This window comes from Drosophila serrata, unplaced genomic scaffold, assembly GCF_035046125.1.
Source record: "Drosophila serrata isolate PLE 108 unplaced genomic scaffold, ASM3504612v1 contig_63, whole genome shotgun sequence".
NCBI lineage: Eukaryota > Metazoa > Arthropoda > Insecta > Diptera > Drosophilidae > Drosophila > Drosophila serrata.
The window spans coordinates 69,277-94,105 of record NW_028256961.1 but is presented as its reverse complement, the minus strand read 5'-3'; the positions used below and the strand labels follow the sequence as shown (position 1 = coordinate 94,105).

At 39.6% G+C, this 24,829-nt stretch overlaps 1 protein-coding gene across 1 annotated transcript; it reads left to right on the top strand.

Moving 5' to 3' along the window:
- Positions 1-1,694: 1,694 nt before the first annotated feature.
- Alg-2 (Apoptosis-linked gene-2) lies at positions 1,695-24,460 on the top strand. The gene is made up of 4 exons (XM_020953083.2): positions 1,695-1,826; positions 1,883-2,070; positions 2,133-2,508; positions 24,307-24,460. Exons 2-4 carry the CDS (start codon positions 2,012-2,014, stop codon positions 24,406-24,408), a joined length of 537 nt encoding a protein of 178 aa, XP_020808742.1. The 5' UTR covers positions 1,695-1,826; positions 1,883-2,011; the 3' UTR covers positions 24,409-24,460.
- Positions 24,461-24,829: the final 369 nt, after the last annotated feature.

Here is a 24,829-nt window from a genome sequence, read left to right as displayed (position 1 = left end):
GCAGCACCCCTGCGGACCAAGCCTCCCGTCCTGACTGGGAAAACTAATTAAAAATAAAAGCAACAAATATCCTACGCCTTGGTTACCAGTCCCCGGTCCTCGGTGCAGTTGCAGACCGTAACATAGGCCTCGCAAGCCACCGAATGCGAGGGCTGGATAACCCAGGACGTGGCCTTTCGAGACGTCGTCATCCCGCTATTCTTTTATTTGTTTTTTAGTTTGGGCGCCATATTGTAACGGAAGTGCCTTTCCTTGGGCAACTCCGGGCTAGCTCAGGGTGTCCAGGGCACCGCCGGGGTATGGGTGTTTGCAACAAAAAAGCAAAGAAAGAAAAACGACCGGCTTCTACTCCGTTCCCCTTTGATTACAGCGCTCGTGTTGCACCAATACCGGACCCAGGATACGGTCAAGCGGAGGACACGGGTAACGAACGAATGTATCCGCCAGATTAGCTGGCGGCGCTCTAGTCTTCTGCGACGGCTCTGGTCACGGCCTCGGCGAATGCAATGCGTCTCTGGCTACTGCGCTACGGCTTAGGTGGTGTTGAGGCGGCTCTGGCGGCGCTTCGGCGGCTAGGGGCGGCGGCAAGGCGCCATACGGTGGCTCTGGTTACGGCTGAGGTTGCTCTAGTTATGGCTCCGGCTACGGCTCAAGTGGCGCTGCGCGAGGCGGTGGCACTGAGGCGAAGGAAATGAAGCGGCGGCACTGAAGCGACGGCTCTTGGCTATGTAATGGAGGTGGCTCTGAGGCGGCGGCACTGGGCGGCTATCGGTCACGTCGTCCACCTTAATTCCTCGTGGTCACGTTCGTTCTTCCCGACTTTTTTCACCAAAATCCATTCGCACACGTTTTCATCTAGAATTTCACTCCCCAGTTTTATTTCATTAGCACCTCCATTTATAGACCAGGTTCCTGCCCTCTGTTCCAGAGCTCCAGCCGTTACTTTTTCATTCCCTCATTGCCTGTGCCGAGAGAAAGGGCAAGAACCCTTTCTCTTAGGCCGCTTTTGAACTTCCCGGTTCGCTCATTTTACTCGCCTCCTCCTGGTCATAACAATTCTACCTGCCCCTATCGATACATCGATAGTCCTTCAGTCCGTTCCCACCCGAAATGCAACAATTTAGTTTGTAATTTCAGAGACATCAGATACGCTAAATGCCTAATAACATAGGATGAGCATTTTTTTTTTAGGTTGCCGATATTTTCAGTAATTCATTCAATTAATATGGATATTTCAATGTATCTATATATTTTCTTATAATAATATATACTTATATCGTAATTTTTTGTTTGCTCAAGTGGGGGTGTTTTTGGAATTTTTAATGTCTGTATGTAAGAAATGTAAAGTAGGTGAGAAATGATGTATATAAATATTGAAATTTTAACATATTTTATTGTTATTTAACTATTAGAAACTTATTGTATTCATATATTGGAGGAACAAAATAAATTGAATTAAAACTATTCAATATATCTATATATTTTTTTTTATTGATGTTATATATATTGTCATAAAAATAATATCGATACATTTTTTAAATATTTGACAGCCCTATCGGAGAAGGTATCCCCATAATAATATATATAAAATAAATACAAAAAAAAATAAAGTTATATATATAATTGTTAAAAAATAAAGAATTATTAAAAACTTTTTCTACATTAACCTATGCGTTTTATTACATTTCTTTACAGTTTTACAGTTACAGTTATACTTTTACCCATCGTTTCCATGACATCCTTATAATATACTCATTCGATTTGCATAATACAGTTCCCGAAATTCTACAAAGCGAGGCAGTGTTAATAGACTGTTTAGTGACAAGGTAAAGTTTTAATTACGCAAATAATAATAATAATTTTCACTTGATGCTGTCCGCAGTGGAAATTCGCTATTACTTTCCAAATTCGTATATTTTTTTTATCGAAAAAAAATAATAATAAATAATAATGAGTCAGAAGTTTTCAATCTGTATTGGAGACACCACTAGCAAGTTTATGTCCGTTATAAATGTCATACGATAGAGACGGGGTGCCAAATCAACAATTTCTTTGGGATGTGTTTCAAAGGTAAGCGCTTATTTGTTAGTTTTTTTTTTCTAAGACATATGATATATTTTTGTTTTAATTAGAGTTGACAAAGACAGGAGTGGCCATATCTCTGCCGATGAGCTACAAGTGGCTCTTTCTAATGGTACTTGGTCTGCTTTTAATCCAGAAACTATCAGGTTGATGATTGGAATGTTTGATCGAGAAAACGCCGGAACTGTGTCCTTTCAAGATTTTGGAGCGTTGTGGAAATACGTGACAGATTGGCAAAATTGTTTTCGATCTTTCGACCGTGACAATTCTGGAAACATAGACAAAAATGAGCTGAAAACAGCTTTGACTTCATTTGGTTATCGCCTAACCGACAACCTTATAGATGTTTTACTCCGAAAATTTGATCGTTTTGGTCGTGGAACAATTCTTTTTGACGATTTTATTCAATGCTGCATTGTACTATATGTAAGTATTCACAAACACTCACCTCAGCGTACAACCACTAAGCAAGAAACACATAGAGATGTCAAACAGTACCAAAAAGTACTATCACAATAACGGCTGAGCCTGGAACCCCAGAGCACCCGAACGATATGTCTAGAACCCCAGAAAGCCTTCGGCTTTTTCGAGTTCGAAGCAGTCGTTCGAAACCGAGCACAACAAGAATTCACTTTTCAGTGGCAGATCGACCGTGGAAGGATGAGCAGGGGTGCGTTTCTTTGCGCTGTGCTCTCGTTTCTGTGTATATGTGTATATGTGTACAAGCGCTCACACGTTTGTATGCGTGTTCAAATTTCAGCATGCAGAGTCTTTTTCAAAGATTTTGGACGACCACAGCTAGCGCTTGCATTGGGGGACAAATTATTTAAGTTATTTTACTATAATTACTACTTATTTTAATTTAAGTTTCTTTTCTGACTATATTTCCCAAAAGGCATTTTGTTAATGAATCATCGATGAATTGTTCATGAATTTGTTAATGAATTGTTGATGAATCATCGATGAATTGTTGATGAATGATCGATGAATTGTTGATGAATGATCGATGAATTGTTGATGAATCATCGATGAATTGGTAATGCATTTTTATTGATGACAGCCTATGACATGCCCATGTTAAATTCATCAACAGTTTGTATGGCCTGTCATCGATGAATCATCAACAGCACACTTGACTGTTGATGAATTACTGATGACAGGTACTGCAGGGTATGTTATTGTTGTCTATGCAAGTGATTTGCGCGTGTCACTTTTTGTTTTGTTTTGATTTTTTAAGATTCTTTGATTTGTTTTGATTATGCTTACATACATATGTCAATATCTATGTATGTATGTATGTACAGATGTATGCATATTTGGGCGCGCTTTTTTTTTGTTGTTGCTTAGCAAATGAAAAAAAATTAAATTAAATAAATAAATACTTAAATAAAAATGCATTAACAATTCATCGATGATTCATCAACAAATTCATGAACAATTCATCGATGATTCATCAACAAAATGCCTTTTGGAAAATATAGTCAGAAAAGAAACTTAAATTAAAATAAGTAGTAATTATAGTAAAATAACTTAAATAATTTGTCCCCCAATGCAAGCGCTAGCCGCTAAGTATTGCTGTGACGTCAAAAGCAAGTGAGCCGCCGCTTCGGCCTACTGGCTGTGGTCGTCCAAAATCTTTGAAAAAGACTGCATGCTGAAATTTGAACACGCATACAAACGTGTGAGCGCTTGTACACATATACACATATACAAAGAAACGAGAGCACAGCGCAAAGAAACGCACCCTTGCTCATCCTTCCACGGTCGATCTGCCACTGAAAAGTGAATTCTTGTTGTGCTCGGTTTCGAACGACTGCTTCGAACTCGAAAAAGCCGAAGGCTTTCTGGGGTTCTAGACATATCGTTCGGGTGCTCTGGGGTTCCAGGCTCAGCCGTTTTTGTGATAGTACTTTTTGGTACTGTTTGACATCTCTATGTGTTTCTTGCTTAGTGGTACAACACAATGAAATATCAAACACTTATTTTTTCGTCAAATACGGTTGATGTTATACACTGTGAAGCAACATACATACATGTTTCATTTTTCTTAATCAATAAATTGACTTTCATGTATTCTTATAAAAAAATTGTACTTAAATTTCCCCCAAAAAATAGTTTTAAAAGTTCTAAGTTACATTGTTACGCTTGTCACAACAGTTTTCGTTATACCCTTTCAGGGTATTATACTTTCAGTCAGAAGTTTGCAAAGCAGTGAATGACCACATAGAGTTTATACATACATATGTATGTATATTATTAAGCCGAGTCGATTTAGCCCGTTTGGCTGTGTGATTCTATGCAAATTAGTCTCTCAGTTTTAAAGCTATCTGAGTGAAGATTTACAGTTGTTCTTCTATATATCAGATATAGAAAAGAAAAGTTTCACTTTTCCATAGCCATTTAGTATTATTTTAGTATTTCGTATTTAATTTTATAAGACTTGTATATGATAATATACATAGCTGCCATACAAAGGGTAGTTAGATATAAAAATGCCAAACTGTGAATGTTAAACTGTAATTGTAAGATTGTTAATATAATATGTATAGGTGAATGTAACGAGTGTTTTTTACATAAATGTATCTAATTTATATTATGATAGGTCCTAGTAATGGAATTGCAATCTGCAAGGGTATAAAGAAAAAGGTGGATAAGAGGATCAAGATAAGAGATTCAGCGGCACAGCAAGAGCGAGAGCGTGGCCAATAGAAACGAAGAAGGCGCTAAAGGAAGCTAAATTCGGCACGCCGAAGTTTATATACCGTTGCATATAGAGCTTCAAGGACTAGGAATCCAAACAATATAAATAATATATATGTATTTATGTTTACATACCTGCTTTCATATCATTCACCTATACAAATTATATTAACAGTTTTACATTCACAGAGTTGCTTTTTTCCTCTACATCTAACGATCGTTTGTATGGCACCTGTATGATATAATCGTCATAATCATTAAAGTAGACACAAAATTGAAGAATAATATAAAATGGCTATATCTCTAATTTGATAAAAACCTGTTGAAAACTTAAAAAATTATGATTTTTAATTGAATTAATTTCTCGATCGTTCCTATGGGAGCTATATGATATAGTAGTCCGATGTTCATAACACGCAAAATTGTAGAGTATAATAAAATGGCTATATCTCAAATTTGATCGAATTCTGTTGAAAACTGAAAATGTTATAATTTTTTTTGTAAAAATTGTCCGATCATTCCTATGGCAGCTATATGAAGCAGTCGTCCAATCTGGCCCGTTCGAACATATATACGAGTGAGAGTATATATAGGGCGTATTGCATTTTTGTTTATGGTTTATTTTCTGAGGCCAGCTAAATCTTAAACAGTGGTTCAGGTATGTTATCCCTGTTTACTATGTTTGCCAGTCTTCTATATAGAATACTAACTACAAAGTTTCATTCAGATTGCTTCAAAACTGACACACTAGTTTGCGTAGAAACGGACAGACGGACAGACTGACAGAAGGACAGACGGACATGGCTAGATCGACTCGGCTGTTGATCCTGATCAAGAATATACACTGCGCGTCATCAGGTTAGCGCCCCCTGAACATTCTCGGGTAATGTCCAATATTATCCAAACTATCGAGGCTAAAGCCATACAACTTTTTTTGACGATACTTTTAATAATATTCTTCAAAATAAGATAAGGTACATAATGAAAAGTATAACAATAATATTTTATGTATTTGAAAAGAAAATGTATATCAAAAATTAGCTCCCCCTGCTTAAATTTAATGAATTTTCACTTAATGCTTGACAACTCCAGGACATCAACGTTTTGGCCCTGTATCCACAATTTTACAGATCGGGCAGTGTGGATTGGAGCGTTGTCGTGTTGAAAACGCCATTTAAGATTTCCAAAACAATTTTGGAAATGTGGGAAAGCCGTTTTTTAAAGATTATTATACGCCACGGCGTTCATTTTTGGGGTGAGAAATTGTAACTCATAGGTGCCATAATAGGATATGGCTCCCCATACCATTACGCCATGTAAACGATCTAAAATATGCTCTTCTTTACGCATGTCATGGAAATAATAATTATAGCCTTCCAAATTAAATTTTTTTCATCGGAAAAGACTACAAAGCGCCACTCCTTCGACCATGTCATATATGAGCAAGCAAAATTTAGGCGCATTTCCTTTCGAAACTTATTTATTTGTGGTTTTTTTTTTAGTTTGAGTCTTTTCAAGTGTTCTGCTTTTTTTATGACTCGTAATACCGTGGACTTGCTAGCTTCCACACCGCTTTTTTCTTTAATTTTGGTAGAAGAGTCGTGTGAATTAGACGCATGTCTAACTATAGACCGAATGTCTGCTTCGGAAAGAACTCTGTTGTTACCGCCTTTCATATTTTTACCATAGCCTTGTTTATTTTAAAGAAAACTGGCTATAGTTTTTCGATGCCTTCCCATTTTTTCAGCAATTTTATGTAAAGATAAGCCACTTTCACTAAAGGCCTCATTCTTAGATTTTTCTTCTAAAGATAGGACAGTTCCTTTACCCATTTTGATTCTTAGTTTATAAACAATTATTCAATTAATCAGCACAAAAAATTTCACAACTGTACGCCAAAAATTACGCGAGATAACTAAATTTCAATTTACATGCGCTAATCTGATGACGCTAAATTAAATTCATATTTTTGGTATACATTTTCTTTTCAAATAAATAAAATATTATTGTTATACTTATCATTATGTATCTTATCTTATTAAAAGTATCGCCAAAAAAAGTTTTATGGCTTTAGCCTTTATAGTTTGGATAATATTGGACATTACCCGAGAATGTTCAGGGGGCGCTAATCTGATGACGCGCAGTGTATATTCTTGATCAGGATCAACAGCCGAGTCGATCTAGCCATATCCGTCTGTGCTTCTGCCAGTCTGTCCGTCTGTCCGTTTCTACGCAAACTAGTCTCTCAGTTTTGAAGCAATCTGAATGAAACTTTGTAGTTAGTCTTCTATATAGAAGACTGGTGAACATAGTAAACAGGGATAACATACCTGAACCACTGTTTGAGATTTAGCTGGCCTCAGAAACTAAACCTTAAACAAAACTGCAATACGCCCTATATATAAAGATACCTTCTTTACCGAAGAACCACCGAAGAAGAGTCGCACAAAAAAACGTGCGTCTACAGTGTTTAATGGAGTACGTGGGAATGAATTTCTCGTCTGGCTGCGGTGAGATCAATCGCTGCAGTCCCAGTGCGTAGGAGCCAGGTGGCTGGTGTTACGTCACAAGGTTGTTGATAATGATGGGCCAGTTGGCCGAAATTTTCCCATGCTGAGATAGGATGGTTAGAACGGAAGGGGAAAGGCCCTTCATATTCTGCTGGCCTGGGGACTCAGTCAGTATGATTTAAATTAGGAAGAGTTAACCACCGTTTGTCGGAGTTGCATTAAGCGAGCTTGTGCTCTTTATTCTTTGAATGTCAAAAACGAACTGAACTTAAGGGGTTACATACAGTTAGAGGGCCAAAAAAAGGGAATTTTTTAAAGTGTTTCCTGAAGAAACTTTTTAACTTATTGATCCCAAAATGTATACACATCTTAAAGTATCTTTTAACTATATTTAAGAGTTAGAACTAGTAAAAATATTTATTTGGAAAAGAGTTATACCTGATCTCCGGGCGCTCCTCTTAAAAAAGACGTTTTGCGGTGACCACTATATGTCGGAACTGAATTATCCGAAATTAAACAACCAAACACATTTCGTTAGAGTAATTTCAAATCTAATAATTAATCGAAGGAATAAGCAAAATATTTTTTTTTGACAAATGGCAGTTTCTCAAAAAAAAAAGATTTTTCGCCGAAATTTCCGCCTTTAATTGTTTATAAAAAATAAGATATTTATTGGAAAGAATTTGTTGTTGTTGCATTAAGCGAGCTTGTGCTTTTTATTCTTTGAATGTCAAAAACAAACTGAACTTAAGGGGTTACATACAGTTAGAGGGCCAAAAAAAGGGAATTTTTCAAAGTGTTTCCTGAAGAAACTTTTTAACTTATTGATCCCAATATTTCATATCTTATTAAAGTATCTTTTAACTATATTTTACATTATATATCACTTCCCTTAGCTGGACCGCGGATCTTCTGGCCCTCATAACTCGTTGGCAGGTTAGGCCGATGGAGACTAAAGAACTACAAATTTCTCCCGCAATTAGTGCTATCTGGCTCACTCGATAGTTGTCAATGTCCTCTCCGAACACTGAAGATATGGGAGGCTTAGGACTTCGTGTTTATTGGAGATGTTCAGGACAGGCGAGCTGGCCACCCCTGGGGTCCTCTTCTGGACTACGTCATAATTCACGAAAAGGGTGTCGTTGACCATTACACGCTCTGCGAAAGTGATCAGGTGTGTGCCTCTTAGCTGGATGGTTGTGTCTGCGTATCGCAATGCGTTATTCCACCAGCGTGTGCTCTTGAGCGCATAAGCTTATTGAAGACGGTGGGCAAAATGTTGCTCCCGGTGCTATGGAGCAGTTTTTGACGGTACGGATTTCTCCGTTACACTCTGGCTGTACGTTATCTGTCAACCTCAAAATCGTAAAATGGTGGGCCACGGGAAGGATAGTAACCTTATTGCAAGGTATCCTAACTAAAGGAAATTCGATGGTAAAATGTAGAACGTTAGGGGATTGTACAACTTTTACGGATGCCACGGACAGAACATCTTTAATAGGGGTATCAGTGGGCTACTCGATCCAAACATTCTCCAGGTCTGCATGGTCCAAGATACTTGGACTAACTAAATTTTAGCGAGAGTTATGGCAAGTATTAGGTTTTGCAATTCCATGATTATGACTCTGTTGCGAGTTAACAACACCTCGTATAAGTGACCTGAATCTATTTGTTTACCTTTGGATGCTTTTAATATCTAAATGACTTTTTTTGTGACTTCATTAATTTGATTCTGAATTTTCGTGTTGATGTTTATTTGCCTATTGTTTGAATTGATGAGTTGTGATTCTGTGAACTTAATCCTGTCTAAATCCTCCGCGTCAGGTGTCCCTGCGGCAACCTTCAGCGCGGTCTCTAAGAAATCGAGGCTCCTACTTGGTGATGAATGCCTAAAGAGTCGAGCATGTAACGACTCTGTCATTCTGCTTTCTCATGTGGGACAGGGAAAACATGTCGGCCATGTTGTTGGTTTCCTCCACTACCCGTCTGTATTCAGAAAGATTCGCTGAATGTCTGATATGAGCGTATTCTTCCCAGATTAAGACCCTACCATCGATGACGGGGATGTATTTAGCCTGGGAGTAGTCGCTGATGTAAGCCGACGTTACGGTCAGGAGAGAAAACGGAATTAAGGAACCTGCAATGTGCGTTTTAAATAAAAATTTGTTTGGAATAAAATTGCCTACCATCAAGTATATTAGAGTATGAGTAACATATAATCGATAAGGCTTATAATTGATAAAAACTTATGCCAAATGACTATGAATAAAAAGTTAAGAAAATTAAAAGGGAACTGAAACCGGTATCTGTTCGGTCTATTTCATATTGTCTTTGTGGACCACCCTCCCCTTAATTAGGACTGTCATTTTGAGGGTTGTCCTGCTTGACCCGCATGACTTCAGAAGGTTTCTTGTCTATGACCGAATGGATAGATCTGTTAAATGTGGCCAGCAATGAAAGCTCTATTAGCTCTATTAGTGTGCTATGAAATTTTTTTTATGATTGAATTTTCCCCATGAGCGTAAAGGGAAAATTTGATCATTAGTCGAGCAGCTACGTCGGCATCATTAATTACCCCGCTAACGCATAAATAAAAGCGAATGAGAACTTTACAAAAACGGTGGGTCCTACCCACCGAACGGGTAAGCATGAAAGTCGGCAGGAATTTGGCAGAGAAGTTCGACAGGGTTGTTGCCGCTGCCTGCAATTTTGGGCAATTGTTTGCTCTTTCTCTTCTTGGTTTCTAGCAAACGAAGTTGCAAAGGTGTGTCTCTTGTGATTGGATTCCACATCTTGCCCCAAGGCGAGCGCTGATGGCATCATGTCTTTTGGCTTTGCCGAGAATAGCACGTCTGTGAGGCTGCGTTTGAGTCCTGAGATGAAAACGCGTAGGGCGTCATCCCAGAATTTGTCGCACAAGACTTTCACTGTCGACGCTTCGTACGACATGGTGGCCTTGTTGGTGAGCAAGCTTCTTCTCGACCTTGTCATGGAATTGGAGGAGCATGAGGCTTCATTGCTTGACAGTGCCCAGCTCCTCCGCGATGTCGTGTATCGGTTGTTTGTCACTGTATGTAAAATCGATCCGATTTATGATCGCACCGAAATTTAATATTGTGCCGAACGAGCACAACACGGCATTGGCAAAGCCTCTTATCTTACTCCTAATAATATTGACCGCCTTATAATGGCGGGAGCTATCTACAATATGTAGTATGTCTTGGGAACCGGCAAATTCGGCTAGGCACTTGACGACGTCTAGCGGCTCATCACAAGCAACGTCATCTTTCACGTCTATTGGTCTATAGACCTTAATTTGAGGGACCCGTCTGAGTAGGTGCGGCTTGTATTGCCGCCACTTGGTTATCCAGTTGCTGTATAACTTGGCATAGATGGATGACAGTCTTTATTTGGTCTGCATTAAATGCCATACTTGTAGTCATGAATGTGCGATCAAGTGTCGTTTGGTCACCTCACTGGCCTTCGTGATTTTTTTTTTCATTAAGTTTCGACTTCAAGGGCGGGCCTTCTTCCTTGGGCACGCGTTACCGCTTGCTCCCCGGAGTGTCTTTTATGGCACTCTCGGCGGAGCGTTGCCTTTTGGTGGCAAGCATCTCCTCCAGCTCGTTAGCGAAACCGCCCGTTGATGCCATATTGGGAAGATTGGCGAAGTGCAGTCTGCTCTCTTCGATCCTTTGCTCGGCCCAGGGGAGCTTTACCTTCTCCTCTTCGGCTAGGGCAGCTTTTGTCTAAAGCCGGCTCTGGAGGCGAAAGGCAGCTTTATACTGCGCCTTCGCCTTCTTTTCTCACTTAAGCGCTTCGGCCCGTCCATGGTTCCGACGAGAGAAGAAGGCTTTCTTCCTCTTCTTTTGAAAGCTGCACGCTCTCCAGGTCCGAGTCTGTATAGACTACGGCACCCGTGCGGCTTAGCCTTCTTTGCGTCGTTTTTGTCATTTAAAATAAGTATAAGAAAAAATCGATTAGGACAAGCTATCTACAAAATGAATTGTTAGTAAATAATTAGAATATACGACAAACACACAAATTAAAAAATTAACAAATCTTATCGAATACCCAAATTCGATATGAAAACTGAAAAAGGATGATAAAAGAAAAAATAAAATAAAAAAAAGGATACATTTTAGGACACATGATGTTTTAATATTTTTGCGGACAGATTTGTCCTAAAAAAGAACAACTTAGGAACTCTGACTAAATGGTCCCTATTTAAAAGTCTATTGGAAATTAAGCTATCGTTTATTTATAAAGTCACATAAATAATTTTAACACCGTTGCACTCCTCGAAATTTAATTAATAAATTTTGAGTGTGGAGTAAACCGCTATGAGGACACCACCCCACGATTAATAGGCCCCTCTTGATTATATATTGTGAATATATACCTACCTACCTTAATTAAAAAGTACTGCCTCCTACAAATTTTTACTAACAACTACTATAAACTAACAAAGTCAGCGAAAGTCTATCAGACTTCGTTGCGTGGGTAAATTGCCGATTAGAGTAGGAAGGTAATCTTTGCTTTACCTCTCAATTTAAACCGCGTCGAGCAAAAAGTACAAAGTTCATTTGAACCGATTCGGTGCGTATACTATGAAAGCCTTACTGAGGGGTCCAAACGCAGCATCTGTATTCTGTATTCTGTAGGACGAACAAAAGAAATATATAAAGATCTAGTTACATAAGGGTCATTGAATTTCTTAGACCACCGTTTAATAAATCCAAGCACACCCCTGGCACTATTCACCATCGACGAAATATGATCGATAAAGCCAAGTTTAGGATCAAAGTGGACGCCGAAATCATCAACTGAATTAATTCTTTCGAAAGAGCAGCAGTTTAGCTTGTAAGTTGCAAAGCTTGGGAACGACACGGGAGAATGTCAGCTTTCCTTTAGACCCGTTTAAGTTTCATAAGTTTACGCGGGACCTTGTTTAAAAATTAATAAGATCTGTATGTCATTTATAAATAATGTAAAAAATAAGACACTGAAAAACCCATTAAATCGAGTTTCTTAACAAGGAGAGAATGGTTAACGAAGTCAAATGCTTTACTGAAACCGATATAGATTACACCTGTAATTCTGTATGAAAATTATTATGAAAACCCTTTATAATATGGGAAGGGAACTAAAAAAAATTTGTGGTTGTTGATCTTCGCTTAATAAAACCATTTGGGCATGGAGAAATAACTGATCTTCAAAGGTGCTGCAAATGGGGACTTTATATGGTTTCGAAAAGTTTTGTAATGGTCGACAACTTAGAGATTCCTCTATAATTGTTGGCATCCCATTTTCTACCATTTTTGTGAAGAGGAATAATAAAAAATTGCTTCGAAATAAGGGGAGGGGGATAGCACAGGGCGTCGGCACAATACCTGGGCACACAGCCAGCAATACCGTCGGGACCTGCCAACTAAACTGGCTTGACAATATGAAGATATTAAAATAAAATTAAAATAATTCACGAAAAGGGTGTCGTTGACCATTACACGCTCTGCGAAAGTGATCAGGTGTGTGCCTCTTAGCTGGATGGTTGTGTCTGCGTATCGCAATGCGTTATTCCACCAGCGTGTGCTCTTGAGCGCATAAGCTTATTGAAGACGGTGGGCAAAATGTTGCTCCCGGTGCTATGGAGCAGTTTTTGACGGTACGGATTTCTCCGTTACACTCTGGCTGTACGTTATCTGTCAACCTCAAAATCGTAAAATGGTGGGCCACGGGAAGGATAGTAACCTTATTGCAAGGTATCCTAACTAAAGGAAATTCGATGGTAAAATGTAGAACGTTAGGGGATTGTACAACTTTTACGGATGCCACGGACAGAACATCTTTAATAGGGGTATCAGTGGGCTACTCGATCCAAACATTCTCCAGGTCTGCATGGTCCAAGATACTTGGACTAACTAAATTTTAGCGAGAGTTATGGCAAGTATTAGGTTTTGCAATTCCATGATTATGACTCTGTTGCGAGTTAACAACACCTCGTATAAGTGACCTGAATCTATTTGTTTACCTTTGGATGCTTTTAATATCTAAATGACTTTTTTTGTGACTTCATTAATTTGATTCTGAATTTTCGTGTTGATGTTTATTTGCCTATTGTTTGAATTGATGAGTTGTGATTCTGTGAACTTAATCCTGTCTAAATCCTCCGCGTCAGGTGTCCCTGCGGCAACCTTCAGCGCGGTCTCTAAGAAATCGAGGCTCCTACTTGGTGATGAATGCCTAAAGAGTCGAGCATGTAACGACTCTGTCATTCTGCTTTCTCATGTGGGACAGGGAAAACATGTCGGCCATGTTGTTGGTTTCCTCCACTACCCGTCTGTATTCAGAAAGATTCGCTGAATGTCTGATATGAGCGTATTCTTCCCAGATTAAGACCCTACCATCGATGACGGGGATGTATTCAGCCTGGGAGTAGTCGCTGATGTAAGCCGACGTTACGGTCAGGAGAGAAAACGGAATTAAGGAACCTGCAATGTGCGTTTTAAATAAAAATTTGTTTGGAATAAAATTGCCTACCATCAAGTATATTAGAGTATGAGTAACATATAATCGATAAGGCTTATAATTGATAAAAACTTATGCCAAATGACTATGAATAAAAAGTTAAGAAAATTAAAAGGGAACTGAAACCGGTATCTGTTCGGTCTATTTCATATTGTCTTTGTGGACCACCCTCCCCTTAATTAGGACTGTCATTTTGAGGGTTGTCCTGCTTGACCCGCATGACTTCAGAAGGTTTCTTGTCTATGACCGAATGGATAGATCTGTTAAATGTGGCCAGCAATGAAAGCTCTATTAGCTCTATTAGTGTGCTATGAAATTTTTTTTATGATTGAATTTTCCCCATGAGCGTAAAGGGAAAATTTGATCATTAGTCGAGCAGCTACGTCGGCATCATTAATTACCCCGCTAACGCATAAATAAAAGCGAATGAGAACTTTACAAAAACGGTGGGTCCTACCCACCGAACGGGTAAGCATGAAAGTCGGCAGGAATTTGGCAGAGAAGTTCGACAGGGTTGTTGCCGCTGCCTGCAATTTTGGGCAATTGTTTGCTCTTTCTCTTCTTGGTTTCTAGCAAACGAAGTTGCAAAGGTGTGTCTCTTGTGATTGGATTCCACATCTTGCCCCAAGGCGAGCGCTGATGGCATCATGTCTTTCGGCTTTGCCGAGAATAGCACGTCTGTGAGGCTGCGTTTGAGTCCTGAGATGAAAACGCGTAGGGCGTCATCCCAGAATTTGTCGCACAAGACTTTCACTGTCGACGCTTCGTACGACATGGTGGCCTTGTTGGTGAGCAAGCTTCTTCTCGACCTTGTCATGGAATTGGAGGAGCATGAGGCTTCATTGCTTGACAGTGCCCAGCTCCTCCGCGATGTCGTGTATCGGTTGTTTGTCACTGTATGTAAAATCGATCCGATTTATGATCGCACCGAAATTTAATATTGTGCCGAACGAGCACAACACGGCATTGGCAAAGCCTCTTATCTTACTCCTAATAATATTGACCGCCTTATAATGGCGGGAGCTATCTACAATATGTAGTATGTCTTGGGAACCGGCAAATTCGGCTAGGCACTTGACGACGTCTAGCGGCTCATCACAAGCAACGTCATCTTTCACGTCTATTGGTCTATAGACCTTAATTTGAGGGACCCGTCTGAGTAGGTGCGGCTTGTATTGCCGCCACTTGGTTATCCAGTTGCTGTATAACTTGGCATAGATGGATGACAGTCTTTATTTGGTCTGCATTAAATGCCATACTTGTAGTCATGAATGTGCGATCAAGTGTCGTTTGGTCACCTCACTGGCCTTCGTGATTTTTTTTTTCATTAAGTTTCGACTTCAAGGGCGGGCCTTCTTCCTTGGGCACGCGTTACCGCTTGCTCCCCGGAGTGTCTTTTATGGCACTCTCGGCGGAGCGTTGCCTTTTGGTGGCAAGCATCTCCTCCAGCTCGTTAGCGAAACCGCCCGTTGATGCCATATTGGGAAGATTGGCGAAGTGCAGTCTGCTCTCTTCGATCCTTTGCTCGGCCCAGGGGAGCTTTACCTTCTCCTCTTCGGCTAGGGCAGCTTTTGTCTAAAGCCGGCTCTGGAGGCGAAAGGCAGCTTTATACTGCGCCTTCGCCTTCTTTTCTCACTTAAGCGCTTCGGCCCGTCCATGGTTCCGACGAGAGAAGAAGGCTTTCTTCCTCTTCTTTTGAAAGCTGCACGCTCTCCAGGTCCGAGTCTGTATAGACTACGGCACCCGTGCGGCTTAGCCTTCTTTGCGTCGTTTTTGTCATTTAAAATAAGTATAAGAAAAAATCGATTAGGACAAGCTATCTACAAAATGAATTGTTAGTAAATAATTAGAATATACGACAAACACACAAATTAAAAAATTAACAAATCTTATCGAATACCCAAATTCGATATGAAAACTGGAAAAGGATGATAAAAGAAAAAATAAAATAAAAAAAAGGATACATTTTAGGACACATGATGTTTTAATATTTTTGCGGACAGATTTGTCCTAAAAAAGAACAACTTAGGAACTCTGACTAAATGGTCCCTATTTAAAAGTCTATTGGAAATTAAGCTATCGTTTATTTATAAAGTCACATAAATAATTTTAACACCGTTGCACTCCTCGAAATTTAATTAATAAATTTTGAGTGTGGAGTAAACCGCTATGAGGACACCACCCCACGATTAATAGGCCCCTCTTGATTATATATTGTGAATATATACCTACCTTAATTAAAAAGTACTGCCTCCTACAAATTTTTACTAACAACTACTATAAACTAACAAAGTCAGCGAAAGTCTATCAGACTTCGTTGCGTGGGTAAATTGCCGATTAGAGTAGGAAGGTAATCTTTGCTTTACCTCTCAATTTAAACCGCGTCGAGCAAAAAGTACAAAGTTCATTTGAACCGATTCGGTGCGTATACTATGAAAGCCGTACTGAGGGGTCCAAACGCAGCATCTGTATTCTGTATTCTGTAGGACGAACAAAAGAAATATATAAAGATCTAGTTACATAAGGGTCATTGAATTTCTTAGACCACCGTTTAATAAATCCAAGCACACCCCTGGCACTATTCACCATCGACGAAATATGATCGATAAAGCCAAGTTTAGGATCAAAGTGGACGCCGAAATCATCAACTGAATTAATTCTTTCGAAAGAGCAGCAGTTTAGCTTGTAAGTTGCAAAGCTTGGGAACGACACGGGAGAATGTCAGCTTTCCTTTAGACCCGTTTAAGTTTCATAAGTTTACGCGGGACCTTGTTTAAAAATTAATAAGATCTGTATGTCATTTATAAATAATGTAAAAAATAAGACACTGAAAAACCCATTAAATCGAGTTTCTTAACAAGGAGAGAATGGTTAACGAAGTCAAATGCTTTACTGAAACCGATATAGATTACACCTGTAATTCTGTATGAAAATTATTATGAAAACCCTTTATAATATGGGAAGTTAACTAAAAAAAATTTGTGGTTGTTGATCTTCGCTTAATAAAACCATTTGGGCATGGAGAAATAACTGATCTTCAAAGGTGCTGCAAATGGGGACTTTATATGGTTTCGAAAAGTTTTGTAATGGTCGACAACTTAGAGATTCCTCTATAATTGTTGGCATCCCATTTTCTACCATTTTTGTGAAGAGGAATAATAAAAAATTGCTTCGAAATAAGGGGAGGGGGATAGCACAGGGCGTCGGCACAATACCTGGGCACACAGCCAGCAATACCGTCGGGACCTGCCAACTAAACTGGCTTGACAATATGAAGATATTAAAATAAAATTAAAATAATTCACGAAAAGGGTGTCGTTGACCATTACACGCTCTGCGAAAGTGATCAGGTGTGTGCCTCTTAGCTGGATGGTTGTGTCTGCGTATCGCAATGCGTTATTCCACCAGCGTGTGCTCTTGAGCGCATAAGCTTATTGAAGACGGTGGGCAAAATGTTGCTCCCGGTGCTATGGAGCAGTTTTTGACGGTACGGATTTCTCCGTTACACTCTGGCTGTACGTTATCTGTCAACCTCAAAATCGTAAAATGGTGGGCCACGGGAAGGATAGTAACCTTATTGCAAGGTATCCTAACTAAAGGAAATTCGATGGTAAAATGTAGAACGTTAGGGGATTGTACAACTTTTACGGATGCCACGGACAGAACATCTTTAATAGGGGTATCAGTGGGCTACTCGATCCAAACATTCTCCAGGTCTGCATGGTCCAAGATACTTGGACTAACTAAATTTTAGCGAGAGTTATGGCAAGTATTAGGTTTTGCAATTCCATGATTATGACTCTGTTGCGAGTTAACAACACCTCGTATAAGTGACCTGAATCTATTTGTTTACCTTTGGATGCTTTTAATATCTAAATGACTTTTTTTGTGACTTCATTAATTTGATTCTGAATTTTCGTGTTGATGTTTATTTGCCTATTGTTTGAATTGATGAGTTGTGATTCTGTGAACTTAATCCTGTCTAAATCCTCCGCGTCAGGTGTCCCTGCGGCAACCTTCAGCGCGGTCTCTAAGAAATCGAGGCTCCTACTTGGTGATGAATGCCTAAAGAGTCGAGCATGTAACGACTCTGTCATTCTGCTTTCTCATGTGGGACAGGGAAAACATGTCGGCCATGTTGTTGGTTTCCTCCACTACCCGTCTGTATTCAGAAAGATTCGCTGAATGTCTGATATGAGCGTATTCTTCCCAGATTAAGACCCTACCATCGATGACGGGGATGTATTTAGCCTGGGAGTAGTCGCTGATGTAAGCCGACGTTACGGTCAGGAGAGAAAACGGAATTAAGGAACCTGCAATGTGCGTTTTAAATAAAAATTTGTTTGGAATAAAATTGCCTACCATCAAGTATATTAGAGTATGAGTAACATATAATCGATAAGGCTTATAATTGATAAAAACTTATGCCAAATGACTATGAATAAAAAGTTAAGAAAATTAAAAGGGAACTGAAACCGGTATCTGTTCGGTCTATTTCATATTGTCTTTGTGGACCACCCTCCCCTTAATTAGGACTGTCATTTTGAGGGTTGTCCTGCTTGACCCGCATGACTTCAGAAGGTTTCTTGTCTATGACCGAATGGATAGATCTGTTAAATGTGGCCAGCAATGAAAGCTCTATTAGCTCTATTAGTGTGCTATGAAATTTTTTTTATGATTGAATTTTCCCCATGAGCGTAAAGGGAAAATTTGATCATTAGTCGAGCAGCTACGTCGGCATCATTAATTACCCCGCTAACGCATAAATAAAAGCGAATGAGAACTTTACAAAAACGGTGGGTCCTACCCACCGAACGGGTAAGCATGAAAGTCGGCAGGAATTTGGCAGAGAAGTTCGACAGGGTTGTTGCCGCTGCCTGCAATTTTGGGCAATTGTTTGCTCTTTCTCTTCTTGGTTTCTAGCAAACGAAGTTGCAAAGGTGTGTCTCTTGTGATTGGATTCCACATCTTGCCCCAAGGCGAGCGCTGATGGCATCATGTCTTTCGGCTTTGCCGAGAATAGCACGTCTGTGAGGCTGCGTTTGAGTCCTGAGATGAAAACGCGTAGGGCGTCATCCCAGAATTTGTCGCACAAGACTTTCACTGTCGACGCTTCGTACGACATGGTGGCCTTGTTGGTGAGCAAGCTTCTTCTCGACCTTGTCATGGAATTGGAGGAGCATGAGGCTTCATTGCTTGACAGTGCCCAGCTCCTCCGCGATGTCGTGTATCGGTTGTTTGTCACTGTATGTAAAATCGATCCGATTTATGATCGCACCGAAATTTAATATTGTGCCGAACGAGCACAACACGGCATTGGCAAAGCCTCTTATCTTACTCCTAATAATATTGACCGCCTTATAATGGCGGGAGCTATCTACAATATGTAGTATGTCTTGGGAACCGGCAAATTCGGCTAGGCACTTGACGACGTCTAGCGGCTCATCACAAGCAACGTCATCTTTCACGTCTATTGGTCTATAGACCTTAATTTGAGGGACCCGTCTGAGTAGGTGCGGCTTGTATTGCCGCCACTTGGTTATCCAGTTGCTGTATAACTTGGCATAGATGGATGACAGTCTTTATTTGGTCTGCATTAAATGCCATACTTGTAGTCATGAATGTGCGATCAAGTGTCGTTTGGTCACCTCACTGGCCTTCGTGATTTTTTTTTTCATTAAGTTTCGACTTCAAGGGCGGGCCTTCTTCCTTGGGCACGCGTTACCGCTTGCTCCCCGGAGTGTCTTTTATGGCACTCTCGGCGGAGCGTTGCCTTTTGGTGGCAAGCATCTCCTCCAGCTCGTTAGCGAAACCGCCCGTTGATGCCATATTGGGAAGATTGGCGAAGTGCAGTCTGCTCTCTTCGATCCTTTGCTCGGCCCAGGGGAGCTTTACCTTCTCCTCTTCGGCTAGGGCAGCTTTTGTCTAAAGCCGGCTCTGGAGGCGAAAGGCAGCTTTATACTGCGCCTTCGCCTTCTTTTCTCACTTAAGCGCTTCGGCCCGTCCATGGTTCCGACGAGAGAAGAAGGCTTTCTTCCTCTTCTTTTGAAAGCTGCACGCTCTCCAGGTCCGAGTCTGTATAGACTACGGCACCCGTGCGGCTTAGCCTTCTTTGCGTCGTTTTTGTCATTTAAAATAAGTATAAGAAAAAATCGATTAGGACAAGCTATCTACAAAATGAATTGTTAGTAAATAATTAGAATATACGACAAACACACAAATTAAAAAATTAACAAATCTTATCAAATACCCAAATTCGATATGAAAACTGAAAAAGGATGATAAAAGAAAAAATAAAATAAAAAAAAGGATACATTTTAGGACACATGATGTTTTAATATTTTTGCGGACAGATTTGTCCTAAAAAAGAACAACTTAGGAACTCTGACTAAATGGTCCCTATTTAAAAGTCTATTGGAAATTAAGCTATCGTTTATTTATAAAGTCACATAAATAATTTTAACACCGTTGCACTCCTCGAAATTTAATTAATAAATTTTGAGTGTGGAGTAAACCGCTATGAGGACACCACCCCACGATTAATAGGCCCCTCTTGATTATATATTGTGAATATATACCTACCTTAATTAAAAAGTACTGCCTCCTACAAATTTTTACTAACAACTACTATAAACTAACAAAGTCAGCGAAAGTCTATCAGACTTCGTTGCGTGGGTAAATTGCCGATTAGAGTAGGAAGGTAATCTTTGCTTTACCTCTCAATTTAAACCGCGTCGAGCAAAAAGTACAAAGTTCATTTGAACCGATTCGGTGCGTATACTATGAAAGCCGTACTGAGGGGTCCAAACGCAGCATCTGTATTCTGTATTCTGTAGGACGAACAAAAGAAATATATAAAGATCTAGTTACATAAGGGTCATTGAATTTCTTAGACCACCGTTTAATAAATCCAAGCACACCCCTGGCACTATTCACCATCGACGAAATATGATCGATAAAGCCAAGTTTAGGATCAAAGTGGACGCCGAAATCATCAACTGAATTAATTCTTTCGAAAGAGCAGCAGTTTAGCTTGTAAGTTGCAAAGCTTGGGAACGACACGGGAGAATGTCAGCTTTCCTTTAGACCCGTTTAAGTTTCATAAGTTTACGCGGGACCTTGTTTAAAAATTAATAAGATCTGTATGTCATTTATAAATAATGTAAAAAATAAGACACTGAAAAACCCATTAAATCGAGTTTCTTAACAAGGAGAGAATGGTTAACGAAGTCAAATGCTTTACTGAAACCGATATAGATTACACCTGTAATTCTGTATGAAAATTATTATGAAAACCCTTTATAATATGGGAAGGGAACTAAAAAAAATTTGTGGTTGTTGATCTTCGCTTAATAAAACCATTTGGGCATGGAGAAATAACTGATCTTCAAAGGTGCTGCAAATGGGGACTTTATATGGTTTCGAAAAGTTTTGTAATGGTCGACAACTTAGAGATTCCTCTATAATTGTTGGCATCCCATTTTCTACCATTTTTGTGAAGAGGAATAATAAAAAATTGCTTCGAAATAAGGGGAGGGGGATAGCACAGGGCGTCGGCACAATACCTGGGCACACAGCCAGCAATACCGTCGGGACCTGCCAACTAAACTGGCTTGACAATATGAAGATATTAAAATAAAATTAAAATAATTCACGAAAAGGGTGTCGTTGACCATTACACGCTCTGCGAAAGTGATCAGGTGTGTGCCTCTTAGCTGGATGGTTGTGTCTGCGTATCGCAATGCGTTATTCCACCAGCGTGTGCTCTTGAGCGCATAAGCTTATTGAAGACGGTAGGCAAAATGTTGCTCCCGGTGCTATGGAGCAGTTTTTGACGGTACGGATTTCTCCGTTACACTCTGGCTGTACGTTATCTGTCAACCTCAAAATCGTAAAATGGTGGGCCACGGGAAGGATAGTAACCTTATTGCAAGGTATCCTAACTAAAGGAAATTCGATGGTAAAATGTAGAACGTTAGGGGATTGTACAACTTTTACGGATGCCACGGACAGAACATCTTTAATAGGGGTATCAGTGGGCTACTCGATCCAAACATTCTCCAGGTCTGCATGGTCCAAGATACTTGGACTAACTAAATTTTAGCGAGAGTTATGGCAAGTATTAGGTTTTGCAATTCCATGATTATGACTCTGTTGCGAGTTAACAACACCTCGTATAAGTGACCTGAATCTATTTGTTTACCTTTGGATGCTTTTAATATCTAAATGACTTTTTTTGTGACTTCATTAATTTGATTCTGAATTTTCGTGTTGATGTTTATTTGCCTATTGTTTGAATTGATGAGTTGTGATTCTGTGAACTTAATCCTGTCTAAATCCTCCGCGTCAGGTGTCCCTGCGGCAACCTTCAGCGCGGTCTCTAAGAAATCGAGGCTCCTACTTGGTGATGAATGCCTAAAGAGTCGAGCATGTAACGACTCTGTTATTCTGCTTTCTCATGTGGGACAGGGAAAACATGTCGGCCATGTTGTTGGTTTCCTCCACTACCCGTCTGTATTCAGAAAGATTCGCTGAATGTCTGATATGAGCGTATTCTTCCCAGATTAAGACCCTACCATCGATGACGGGGATGTATTTAGCCTGGGAGTAGTCGCTGATGTAAGCCGACGTTACGGTCAGGAGAGAAAACGGAATTAAGGAACCTGCAATGTGCGTTTTAAATAAAAATTTGTTTGGAATAAAATTGCCTACCATCAAGTATATTAGAGTATGAGTAACATATAATCGATAAGGCTTATAATTGATAAAAACTTATGCCAAATGACTATGAATAAAAAGTTAAGAAAATTAAAAGGGAACTGAAACCGGTATCTGTTCGGTCTATTTCATATTGTCTTTGTGGACCACCCTCCCCTTAATTAGGACTGTCATTTTGAGGGTTGTCCTGCTTGACCCGCATGACTTCAGAAGGTTTCTTGTCTATGACCGAATGGATAGATCTGTTAAATGTGGCCAGCAATGAAAGCTCTATTAGCTCTATTAGTGTGCTATGAAATTTTTTTTATGATTGAATTTTCCCCATGAGCGTAAAGGGAAAATTTGATCATTAGTCGAGCAGCTACGTCGGCATCATTAATTACCCCGCTAACGCATAAATAAAAGCGAATGAGAACTTTACAAAAACGGTGGGTCCTACCCACCGAACGGGTAAGCATGAAAGTCGGCAGGAATTTGGCAGAGAAGTTCGACAGGGTTGTTGCCGCTGCCTGCAATTTTGGGCAATTGTTTGCTCTTTCTCTTCTTGGTTTCTAGCAAACGAAGTTGCAAAGGTGTGTCTCTTGTGATTGGATTCCACATCTTGCCCCAAGGCGAGCGCTGATGGCATCATGTCTTTCGGCTTTGCCGAGAATAGCACGTCTGTGAGGCTGCGTTTGAGTCCTGAGATGAAAACGCGTAGGGCGTCATCCCAGAATTTGTCGCACAAGACTTTCACTGTTAAAAAGTTTCGAACATGCTTGACCATGATACAATTATAAAACAAAGTTCCATCGGAAAAATCTGGTACCTCTTCAATCATAGCAATGAGTGCGAGTGAGAGAGGCTCAACCTAGTAAGTGCAAGCGGGACAACAATATAATGTGTTGATTAAACCTTAGATGATGTATGGGGCCCTAAGTTCCCTTTAGTAATAAAACGAGTACAACATATTTTTTTATAATTTAATTTTTAACAATTTTGAGTTGGAAATGAGCAGTGGTTTTTGTTTTTGTGTCGCAAGCCATTTATAAGGTCATGTTGTGAAGAAGTAAAACGGGTATTGGTAGAATTGTTTGAGGACCAAATAGGTCATTTTCCGAAAGTTTATTGGAAACCATCTGAATAGCGGAAAGATGGTTCCAATAAATATGTAGTTTTGATAATAGAGGTATGTAGGAACTGGTAGGTAAAATGGAGCTAGCATTAGCAGATGCTTTACGTAGATTAATTCAACATCGCTGCATTCCGCGAAAGTTAATAATTCTGACGTGAGTGAGAAGTCAAGCGATATAAGGACTCCATCACCACTTCTGATAGGCCGATGTAGCCGATATACTGTGAACAGAGTTGGAGAAACTTCAGAGTTCAGAATATCCGGATTTAATTTATGTGATCACAATAACCTGAGAAGCAAACGAAAGACTATCAGAATACAAGTAAGGAAGCTTATTACGTAAGACTGCAGAAGTAGGTTATGTTGATCAATATTTTGTAGATGAGAGAGCTTGAGTTACTCTAAGTTGTGAAGTAAGTGCTCCAAGCGACTATCGTGCCAAATGTATGAAAACAGCACCAATTGTATTTATTTGGGTCTTCCGCCATATTATCTGTTTCTGTATTAGTCAACATTTTTTCTGCCTAATTACCTTTTTACGTTTTTTTTTTTTAATTTTAACATAATATGTTTAGACAAACTACAGTATTCTTAGAAAATATATAATTTTGATTAAATAGTCTGTTGTATTGAGTAATTAATTTTCTTTTACAGACTTTAACTACAGCATTCCGGCAGCACGACACTGACATGGATGGGATCATCACAATACATTATGAACAGTTTTTAAGCATGGTTTTTGCTTTAAAAATATAAATAAAATATGTTATAATAAAAATAATAATGAAAGATTATTAAAAATAATAAACGATTTTATGTTACGGACTACATTAAGAAGATTGCTTAGACTGACCAGAACTCCGCTCAGTATTTTATTTTTCTTAGATGTGATTACTAAAATAAAGTTAAGTTATTTTAAAATTTTAGCATAAGACATAGATTGGGCTCGGTGACGCCGATGTAGCAGCTGAGGAAGATTGCAATTTTGTTAAATAATATAATAGATAATGGGGACGTACGTGACCTTATAAACTATATCTTCTTGATCAGTATCAACAAGGGAGTCGATCTAGCCATGTCTGCCTGCCGTTTCTACGGAAATGTCTGCACATATTGAGAATATACAGTGGTGCGCGAAGGGGCGTCGGCTGTCCGACATTAATCACGTTTGGTCCGG

Bases quoted from the DNA above. Each gene is read 5' to 3' on its own strand.
- Alg-2 (XM_020953083.2), top strand. From the start codon at position 2,012: ATGTCATACGATAGAGACGGGGTGCCAAATCAACAATTTCTTTGGGAT. The intron at 2,071-2,132 runs GTAAGCGCTTAT...TGTTTTAATTAG, and splicing joins CTTTGGGATGTGTTTCAAAG to AGTTGACAAAGACAGGAGTG. The intron at 2,509-24,306 runs GTAAGTATTCAC...TTTCTTTTACAG, and splicing joins AATGCTGCATTGTACTATAT to ACTTTAACTACAGCATTCCG.